We start from the raw sequence: 11,581 nt of genomic DNA, 5'->3' as shown, positions 1-11,581 counted from the left end.
TCTTCTGTTCGTGGCTGGAGTGCTCTGTGTGAGTCGAAGTCCAACTGGTCTATAGCGCTCTCCAAGTTCTCGATTTCGTTCCTCATCGGTCTTATCCTTCCAGCTATCACTGAAAGTGAGGTATGGAAGCCTCCAACTACTACTGTTGAATTGTCTGTTTCTCCTTGGAGTTCTGTCAGATGTGGCTTCATGTATTCTGGGGCTCTGTGGTTAATATGTGTGTGTGTGTGTGTTTGTAATTGCCATATATTCTCGATAGAGTGAGCCTTTAACCATTACAGGTTGTTCATGTCCCCAGCAAAAACGAAAAATTAGCCTTAAAGTCTATGTTGTGTACCTCTTTTTGGTTACTATTTGTATGAAATATCTTATTCTATTCTTTTAATCTATTTGTATATTTAAACCTAAGGTGAATCTATAGAGTGCAAAGAGTTTGAATCAAGTCTTTAAACACTTTCTGCCAAATCACTCATTTACATAGCCAGCATCTTCTTTGAGGCACCCTCAGAAAGCCTTGAGGCTCTGTAGTGTGGATAATGAAACCCACTGATTTAATACATGCAGGAATTACTTATGAAGGAAATAACCCAATTTTATTTCAGAATTCTGCCAGTAACTTGCCATGTAATCTAGAACCAGTCTTTTTATAATAAAGATGAAAAACATTACAATAGATGATGCTATCAGACGAGCTATTTTAGAACTGAGGGACATTCAGGATATACTTCGAGATGCTCTACTATGAGTGGTCCAAGACCCACTATATTAGTTTAAGATGCAATGTGGCAGTTTATCAACAGCAATGGCACCAATCCACCTGTGGTAAATACTGCGGACTGCCTACCCAAAGGCCATTTGCCTCTCCTCCTATGATGACAATGCCCTAACTCGGTTTCTTGTGTCTCTCCTCCTCTCAGAAAAAAGGTATGTTGGCCTATCAAAGTGATCTCCTTCTTTCCACTAACTGGTTTAGAAAGATGAGAATGGTACCCAGTTTGGTCAATGATTGAAGAGATGTCCTTCCTGAAACTCTATCTCTGGACTTATTTTAAGAAATAATAAATCTCCACATTAAGCTAGTCTACATTAGGTTTCCTATTTAGGCCAAAAATTCTACAACAATTTGATTAAGTATTTCTCAATATGATCAAAAAATAAGCTTAACTTTTATCTTTTAATATTTTATTTAAAGACTTCAGTTTTAAACATCTGTAAGACATTCATCAATCCATTTATTATTTTATTTTTAACATTATAAATTTAACTTTAAGTGGCAAAAGAAAAAAAATATGTAATGAAACTATATTTTAGCAATGTCCTCAAGTAGGAAAACCAAAAAACTTATTACCACCAAAGCAAACCAACCAACCTAATTTATTGGGCATGTCTACATCTCATTTTCCTTTACATGATATATATATATTTGTTTGGGGGAAAATTTCACTTTCAAAGAATCAGCCCTTGCAAACAGAGCAGCTAGTCTTTCCACAAATAAAATCCAGTATCTAGATTCTCAAAACTCACAAAACCGAATGGAAACGTCTGGTTGTCAGCCAGTAGTGTCATGCTCAAATCAGTTTCACATCACAGGGAATAAGCTATAACTAATTCCAGAAGGCAAATTCCAATTCTAAATATTACTAGAGACTACCACTGTTAATCTCAACTGTGTTGACAATTGTCTTATTGCTGAATTGTACATGATAAATTTTCTTTGGCAACTTTTTATACTATCAAGTAACACAACTGGACAACTATAAAGGTTTGAATTAACTCAGTATTTCAAAAATTTCAAACTTCATTATAATTACTTAAATGTAATTTCTTATAGATGCATCTATAAGAAACATGCCTAATGTAATACAATGACAACGAAAGAATTGCTAAATAATCATTACTGAAAGATTTTCAGATGTATGTACAATTATATAATTGAACTCAAAACACCAGTGAAGATATTAAAACGTTAGCTCCAATTCACTATCAGACTTTCCGTGACAAAGGAGAAAAACTAGATGTAAAAACTAAAAACTGGATGTCTTGTCACTTTTCTGGAAGGCTTTCAAATGGATTCAAAATGGCCTAAAAACTGGCCAGAATATAATATGAATTTTCACTACTATACCTCATAAAATTAAGTCTATTGATAACTTAATAATTTTTCATTCTTGTCCTATAGAATAAGCCTATAGTGGAGGCTTGACAAAATATTACCAAGAAATTTAAACAGGAAGCTCAAGCCCAGACGTGTAACTAAGAAATCTTTTCTATATATAACAAAATCATCACTTAAATTATAAATGGCTTCCACTAAATATCATCACGCCAAACTTCACACACTGTAAATTAAAACAGGTATGGCAGAAAGTGCACTCTGACGCATGTTCACATTACAAAGATAAATGATGAAATTTTGCCAGCAAAAATTCAAATAGGCATATATGCAAACATCTGTATGCAAACTTTCATGAGTAAGGTAAAGAAATGATTCGTCTCGATAATTTATGTACAGGTTGTTTACAATTTAAAACAAGTACAACTGAAAACATTTCTATGTAAAAGCCACAATAAAGTCAAACGAAATACTAAATAACAGTCTTACAAACTGGTCTCTCAAGAGAATAACAACCAAGTAGGGTATCCTAAGAAATGCCCTCTTCTTGATCAATCATTTCTGTTTTAACTGAAAAGACATCTGCCAGCATATGTTTTGGAATTTCTGAACCTCTGACTTTCAAGGCATAACAAGCATTCTCCACTTTGGCCAGACTTTGTTTCAGAGTATACAACTTTTTAGAAACCTCGTAAGGTCCAGTATTGCCAATGAATGAGAACCCATCATAAACCTGACGTAAAAACTGGCTCACTTCAAAGGGGGTGTCAATGTCCCCATTCCCCACACTGTTAATACACATCCGCATCAACTCTCCAGTTAAATCAGCCACTCCCAGCAGGTAATCAACAGGTGTGATTTTCAGTCTCCAAGTACCAAACTGCTTATCCTGTGCATCAGAGGAGGGCTGGTAAAGAAAACACACACACACACAAAGAAAATACAATGTGAAAAAGAGTGAATATGCAGGTATCGCATTTATTATAAGGTACAAAATCAAGAGCAGATGAGTCATACTAGTCTGAGTAAAAAGGTCTTTTTTGTTTAATGACCATTTGGGATGTTACAAGAATGCATGCCCTGGGTAGAAAGTTGAAGTACGTGACTTCAGATAATTTTGTGATCCAATACTGTATCATTCTAAAATCAACTATTCCCAACTTCACTTGACATATGAAGTAAAATGAAAACATTCTTAAACGAAGCCTGATGACTTCATGGCATGACAGTCACTTACTTATTTAAATGACAAATCATAAAGCCCTCCAGGTTTGTGATCCACTCATGTTTTCCTAAGTCGCTTAGTCCCTTTCTGGCCTCTTCTATGCCCACGTAGCACTGACCATCGTGATTTCTCTCTTTCACTATATCCTCCTCAGTTCCTTTAGACTCCTTTGTTGTTTTTTTTCTCCACCGGCCCAACAGAGACACAACCCTGAATCGATATTAGAATCTACTCATGCTAGTGCTTTATTCAAGTGGCTGAGTACCACTGGACTAAAAAAAAAGTAATCACAACTATACAGAGTTGGTACTGCTACAAATACTCACCAATCCTTTTTACCTACTCCTATAAGTTCTCTCTCTGGTCTCTTCCGACACTATTCCAAACCTTCACCACTCTCCTCAGCCCCCTACACAAGCCCAAACCTCTCCACTGCCAGCAGACAATCTTGTCTACTTTCACTGGCCTGACCATTTGCCAGATCACCTGGCATAAGCTCTCTCAATGACCTTATCCTACAAAACAAAACAAAATAAAAAGCTCATTTATGTCCCCATCCATCTTTACCTTCTATCCTCCAGTCTCAGATGATGAGTTGTCCCTCCTCTTGTTTGAGGTTAACTCTTCCAAATGACCTTGACCCATCTCCTCCCACCTCTTCCAGGACCTTGCTTCATAAGGTGTATGCCCTTGGGCAAGTTATTTCATCTCTCTAAACCTCAGTTTCCTCATCTGTAAAATGGGATAACAGTACCTACCTCAGAGGTTTATTTTAAGGATGAGATAACATTTACCAAGCTCTTGGCACAATGCCCAACACAAAGTAAATACTCAATAAATGTTAACTGCTACCACCGCCACCATCACATCCCTCTCCTCTCTCCACGTCCACTTTTCCCTCTCTCTATTGGAACCTTTCTGGAAGCGGAGAGGCCTACATTATTATTAAAAATCTGTATGAGACATAGCTGAGTGAGGTTGCAGTCATACTGGAGGACACCTGAGGCAGAGAGAACTGCAAAGGTGTGCAGGTGAGGGCTGTGTTATGTATTGGAGGCACTCATGAGGTATTTCCTTGGGTAAAGTTTAAAGTGAGTAGTAGTACAGGACGACTACGGAAAGAAAGTCACATTAAGGAATGTGAATTTCACCTGTGAGTAACAGACAGTCACTGAGAATTAAGCAAGGAAATGAAAGACTCCAAGTTATGTTTTTATTAACATCACTCGATATCACTGGACTCTTCAGAGACCGTCTGGGCCAATCCTTTCAAGGCAGATATAAAAAGTGAGGTCCAAGAAATGCAATACGTAATAGAGCTAGTTAATGACATAACCAGATAAGTACCCAAAGTCATAATTTCCTAATTTTTCTGATGCCTCTGAAACAACATCATGACATAAAACTACCTGTTATGTTTTGTTTCTATTAACTGTTAGAACTGGCATCTTTTGAGAAAGGGTAGATTATGGGAGGGGAAGGAGGAAGGACCGCATTTTATAGTTTATATTGTTTATAAAAATAACTTTGGCTTAAGCAAATATTAATGTTCTTTGTTCCTATCATTAGATGGAAAGAGTTCCCTGGTTATGACTAAGAAGTTATTTTAGAGAAACAAGCATGTTAAAAATTTAACAAATTTCAACTAATTACCAAGGAAATAAATTCTGCTTTACTGATAATGTATATTAGAAACTAGAGAAAAGAAAATTTCTCAAAATGTAATTTTTCAAGATGTGTCTAAAGTATGTAGGGGTGAAATATCATGGCATCTATAATTTACTTTAAAGTAGTTTAGTGAAAAGTATCTCGATAGAGCAAATATGATAAAATAGTAACAATTACTGAGTCCAGGTAGTAGGTACATGGGTGTCCATATGCTACTATTCTCTCTACTTTACTGTATGTTTGAAATTTTTCTGGTAAAACATTTTTAAAAATTTAAATGGTTTTGACAGTATTCTCAGTAGGCAAGTCAGAACAAAATGCCCTCCCCTATCAAAACCCCAGAATTTTCAACACCAAGAATCTTGAGTACTACAAGGAAAAATTATTTATGAATGTGGTCTTAATTTGAAAAGTACATATGAATTATTATGATACCATAGTCATAGAATAATTTACTACCTAAATCCTGAAAATAATGCATTACTCTCAGTTTTTCTTTACATTTTTGCCCTGATTATTTACATTCTGAATTAGAAAGAACTTGAAAGAGGATGTGGTAACTGCTCTAATATATTTAAGAAGCAGGATCAAATAGGCTTACTTTATTCTTTCCATAATTCAATCTTCACTAAATAAAAAAATCTAAAGGAATTTTACTTCTCAAAATTGAATGTCCTCCTTAATAAACCTCATATAATTTTAAAAACTGAGAATATACATGGCTTCCTTAAAGTTATATTTGTCATGCCAAATTAAATCTGACCTTTCAATGTTAACATTTTAGTTAATATTCAAGAAAACATTATTTCTACAGCTTCCTCCAACTTCTGCCTGACCATCCTGGCTGAGTAATGTTTAAAAAGTAATAAAAAATTATGAAAAACTAAGATAGGAAAAAACTGTTTAATTGTATCCTTAAGTGAACTGGTATCTCAGGAAGTATCAAATCTCCCCTTTCGTTGCCTGCATATGACATACTGAAACCCAGGGGAAACACAGTATTTATTTAAAAGTCAAAGTGCAAAAATGTCTCTTTTCTAATTTTCAGATACAAGCTTTATGAATTTAGTAAGTGATTAACAGCTCTCCTATACAGTAACAATTTTGTATTAACTTTTATAATGACCACTAGTGAGCACTTATGTGTCATATACTGAACACGGCCTAATTGAAAACCTTGCAATCAAATCCTATAAAACACTCCTTTGAGGCAGATAACTTGGTGCAGGGGTTTCTGTAGCACATTTTGAGAAATAACTGGCAGAGTGGGCAAGGGCACTGGCTTAGATTTCAAAACACCTGGTTTCCAAGTTTAGCTCCGTCACACTTTATTAGCTGTGTGGCTTTTGATAAGTTATTTCAACTCTCTAAAGCCCGTTTCCTACTTTGTAAAATGAGGATGATAATTCTTACCTCATTCAGTTAATAACAAAATTAAATGAGATAGTGCTTACAAAGGGCACATCATAAATAACAGTAAAATCAAAAGTGGACTTAACAGTAATCACTTGGCAGTGCTTTAGATAAATAGCATTATTCTCCCCAACACAGCCACAGCTGCCCTTGTTCCAGCTACGAGCAAAAATTTTCAAAAGGCCATTTCCTTAACTGGGTATCTCTGAAACCACACTTTAGAAGGAACGCTGCTATCTCAATATTCTTAGCACTGCAAGCCAGCAAATCTCCCAACATCACTACACTGTTATATAAATTACATAATAAGTGTGAAATGATTTTAAATTCTTACGGTCTTATTTTCTTTTCCATATTCTTCTGTTGTAAATATCAATTGTTTATTAATTTCATCCATACTGATAAGTGATCGTGTTTTGATGAAGTGTTGAAAAGAGACAGCCTCCACATATTCCTGCAGTCCTGAAAGACCAACCAAGAAAATTACTAAGAAACAACCACTGAATTAGTCAGACTGTCATCAATAAAGAACTTCAAATTGCTCATCACCTAGTTCAACAAGAGCTTAATGGGGGGCAGCTGGGTGTCTTAGTCAGTTAAGTATCTGACTCTTGGTTTAGGCTCAGGTCATGATCTCACAGTTGTGAGATGAAGCCCTGCATCAGGCTCTGCGCTCAGTGTGGAATCTGCTTCAGATTCTCTCTTCTTCTCCCTCCCACTTGCTCTCCCTCTCTCTCTCAAATAAATAAAATCTTTAAAAAAAAAAAAAGCTTAAAGGATGCGGACTCTAATGGTAACACTAGATTCAATACTTAGACTACAAAGAATTACTTGAGATAGATGGTAGGTGTTAGTACTGAACACACGAAACATTTCTGACACTGAACTTTACAGACCACTCAAATATAAATGTACTCAAGCTCTTTCTACTTCACGGGTCTTTATAGTCTTAAAAATCTACACTCCTTCTACAGAGACACGTTAAAGATACTTAGAAAAAAAAAACTGTTTAAAGAATTTAAGAAAATGCTATTATAAAAATTCTTTAAGCTGTAACAGAAACTACACACTGGATTATTTTTTGCTCCCTGAAGCAGCAAAACAGATAATGTTTTAATCAAACGAGGCATAAAATCAAACATACTTTGGATCTTTCTTGAAATTTTAATAGGCAAAAAACACTAAATAATACAGAATTAAGTGTCAAAATACTGGTTTTTTCCCTCCTACTCCAAAATGGATCTAAGAACAGATAACTCTTTTCTGCTTTAGTAATTTAAGTTTAAAAAAACAAACAAAAAACCTAATGAGCAATACAATTTTGTACCAGATCTAAGTTCTACAAAAGTAACACTGAAATAAAAACAAATTTTGGTAAAGGTCAAAAAAACAGTATTATAAATACTTTCTTCTAGTGTTCTTAAAAAACTAAATTCTCTACCTACAATTTTCAATGTTATTTTATTATAGCATAATCTATAAAGTGGTATTTACAGGGAAAAAGTAATGACTGTCATTACTGTTAAGAAACTGTCTTAGTATTCTTTGTAAAAGCTTTGTTGTAGGGGCGCCTGGGTGGCTCAGTCATTAAGCATCTGTCTTTGGTTGGGGTGAGGATCCCAGGGTCCTGGGATCGAGCCCCACATCAGGCTCCCTGCTCTGTGGGAAGCCTGCTTCTCCCTCTCCCACTCCTCCTGCTTATGTTCCCTCTCTTGCTATCTCTCTGTCAGATAAATAAATAAAATCTTTAAAAAAAAAAAAAGGGCTTTGTTGTAAGAACAAAAAGAGAATTAATTCTTACTACAGAAAGAAAACTCAGAACTGAGTAGAATCATCGCATTCCAGCTGTGTCTCTAACACTTCTTGTGAAGAGTCCTCCCAGCGCCGACACTTAAAAGTCAGGCTTGGCAGCAACGTTATTAAGACTCCCCCCACTGGGTATCATCACATCAAATGCCACGTAAGGGTCAAAGAAACAAAGGGAAGTGGATGACCTGGTTTTGATAGCAGTAAGAGGAAACTACTAAATGAAAATATCCTGATTCATTCTGAGCCACAAGTGATGTTAAAGCAAGGTCAGAGACTGGTGCCTTCAGCTGACAGAACAGGACACAGAATAGGACACGGTTTCATAAACCATAACATGCTGAGAAATGAAACAATAAAGTTAAGTTTAACAGAACAGATAACATCTTTTACATTTACAATAAAAAATATTTGTGTAAAATTTTCGTTTTCAGAATAGGTGACCGCCCAATTCTCTTTCCCAAAGACAATCTGTACTTCTCATTTCCTTCCAGAAATAACTTCGCGCACACAAAAGGGAAGAACAAAACCTAAGGACCACTCGTAGCATCTCTAAATAAGCTCTACTATGGTCAGCTCTTAAGAGTGAGCTAAACAGAAAATATGTGCACGAAGATTTACATACAAGGATATTCATCATTATCATTACAGCAAAAAAGGAGAGAAAGTTTAAAAGATCAATCATCGATGTCACTTGTCCATTTACTGTCTCTCAGCTCCACTACTTCAGATAATGGAGGTGGACCCTAAAACATGTCAGCTGACACAGTATTAAACTCTGCTGGTAGAGAGCACTGGAAGGAAAGCAAAGGATGGGAAAGCTCTCTTCCCGGTTCTCATGTGTCCCTCCTAGCAGCCTTCTCCACGTGAGGCAACCAGCTGCTTGAGGTGGCCAGCAGCACACGGCATTTCCTTGAGAGCAGCTTCCCAATGAGCCACCACTTTGGGCAAGGAGTTTGAGAATTCTGGAAATTCTGGAAATCAGCTCAACACCTCAGCAGACTTCTCTGCCATCCAATGGGCCACGTCTTCAAGGGGTGAGGGAGGGTGGGGGTGAGAGGTATACCCTTCTAGATTTGCTTCTTTCTTGAATGCCCTGCCTTAGCTCTGGGGTAGTGGCTGCCCCCTCTAAGATTCCTATACTTTTTAGAACAGACTTTTGCTCTTATCAGGTAATCCCCTGCACAGTTCATTCTTTATATTAAACTTGCCCTATTCAAATTACTGTGCAGCTTGTTTCCTGTTTGGACCCTGGTGAATATAATAGGGAATTAGGAAAATAAAGAATGGTATTATTTCTCCTTTACCCCCCTCACTACAGAGGAGGTATTCTATCTTTTGAGGCCAGTCGCTGTCTCTACGATCAGGATAAAGATGCAGTCCCAGCAAGAAGCTTAAAACGGATTCTCCCTTCAATGTTCCACCTTGTGTTTTCTATCAGATGCTAATGGTCAGTATTCAAACATGCTCAGATCTCTCCTACCATTGGACTTCTTTCCTTCCAACTACCGCCGCATCTCTCTTCTCCCCTTCAGAGCTAAATTTCTTGAAGTAGCTGGATACAACATTCCTCAATAACCTCACCTCACACTTCTCAGCCTACCTCATCCTACCCTGAGCCCGTCTCTACACACCAGCTATCATGAAGATTGTACTATTTAATAAGGTTAAGGGACATTTTCTCAGTCTCAATCTTAGCGGCAGTCAGCATTTTGACCACTTTAAAGGAGGAATTCTTTGAGTTTTGTTTTTGTTTTTTAAGATTGTATTTATTTATTTGAGAGACAGAGAGAAAGCAAGGGGAGAGGGGCAAAACAGACTCTGCACTGAGCAGGGAGCCCCACAGAGAAACTGATCCCAGCACCCAGGGATCATGACCTGAGCACCCAGATCATGACACGACCCCACACCCCAAGAGGAATTCTTTAAACAAGTTTCTATTTGGTCCCTCTGATAGCATCATCTGCTAATTTCTATTTTTTCTACCTCTCTGGCCAGATCCTCTTACTTTCTGCATCTATTAGTCCCAGGCTCTCTCAAATTCACCTACACCTGGCTTCAATGACTCCTGCCATCCCTCAACTTTACATCTCCGGCTTAGAGTCCCATATATCCAAATACATACTTGACAATCTCATCAGAGGGACTTCAAAATCACAATCTTCCTTCCAAAGGCAGTCCCCCTCTATGTTTTGCCAATTCTGAGGCCTTCCCTTCATCCATTTTTTGACCTGTCATCCATTCTCATACCACTGAATGTTTGTCTTTTTAATAAAGAACAGTCACCACATCACTTCCCTGCTTAACGCCCAAACAGCTTTCCATGGCTCTGAGAATACAGAGCAAATTCATTAACACGGCTCAGTAAGACGCTGCTCAATTTCACCCCCCCACCAACCCCGCGCCTCTATCAGCCTCAACTCGTGTCACAGGCAAGTTATAACTCGTAAAAGGTTAAATTTCAAAGATGGGTACACAAACCCATATTTGTAAAATGTCAGAATTGTTTTTAAAATCCTTAAAAAAATTCAACAAATGCACAAGACTTACATGTATTCTGTAATATGAATTTTCCCTACAGTTAGTATAAATCACTACACTTCAATATTTCTCGGTAAAAGCTGTCCCCAAATTCCTAGGGTTGGCTTACACTTCGGGGCCATGTTAAGCAAAAATAGCAGTACTTTCAACGTCAGAATCAAACACAAGCGGCAAGGTTCTTATTCTACACATGTTTACTGATAGGGATGGGAGAGAGCATAAGAACTGTGACTATAACATGCATCAGTTGAAGGTGGCAACATAAATTTTCCTGAACCTTCAAGCTAAGGCTCTCAATGACATTGCCGAGCAATCATTATCTCAGATGAATGGGTGTAAGTCAATGTAAACTTGACGATGGGGGACAATCACATCTATACACCTATAAACCTCGAGCAGGTTTGCGGTCAAGATATGAATTCCTATGTGCAACTCAAGGTAGAAGATATCAGAAGTGAGGTTATCACTTAAACTGAACCAGCCTCTTCTCTATTCTATGGCAATACTGTATGTAGTGGTTAATCTTATATGCCAATTTGGCTCACTATGCTGATCACCTGCCTGGTCAAACATCAGTCCAGATGTGGCTGTGAAATATTTTTTAGATGTGATTAATATTTAAATCAATAAGACTCTGAGTAAAGCAGATCACCCTCCATAATAGGGGTGAGGAGAGGCTGTTCATCCAGTCAGTTGAAGGCCTTAAGAACAAAGATTAAGTTTTTCCAAAGCAGCAGCAATTCTGCCCCAAAACTGCAACAGAGAAACCTCGCCTATATTTCCAGACTGCAGAGTTCAGATTCGAGACTGCAACA

General features: G+C 37.3%; 1 protein-coding gene across 1 annotated transcript in view; it reads right to left on the bottom strand.

Moving 5' to 3' along the window:
* Positions 1–1,163: 1,163 nt before the first annotated feature.
* Positions 1,164–11,581, bottom strand: part of TSNAX (translin associated factor X) — a 34,121-nt gene continuing 23,703 nt past the window's right edge. Inside the window, exons 5-6 of the mRNA XM_080822691.1 lie at positions 6,754–6,881; positions 1,164–3,020 (exon numbers count right to left, since the gene is read on the bottom strand). Coding sequence (XP_080678817.1) covers positions 2,643–3,020; positions 6,754–6,881 — 506 coding nt within the window. The 3' untranslated portion in view covers positions 1,164–2,642. The remainder of the gene's footprint in view (positions 3,021–6,753; positions 6,882–11,581) is intronic.

The sequence above is a fragment of the Martes martes genome (assembly GCF_963455335.1).
Source record: "Martes martes genome assembly, chromosome: 14".
NCBI classification, from domain to species: domain Eukaryota; kingdom Metazoa; phylum Chordata; class Mammalia; order Carnivora; family Mustelidae; genus Martes; species Martes martes.
The sequence above is the reverse complement of the archived record's forward strand: the minus strand, read 5'-3'. Positions and strand labels throughout refer to the sequence as shown.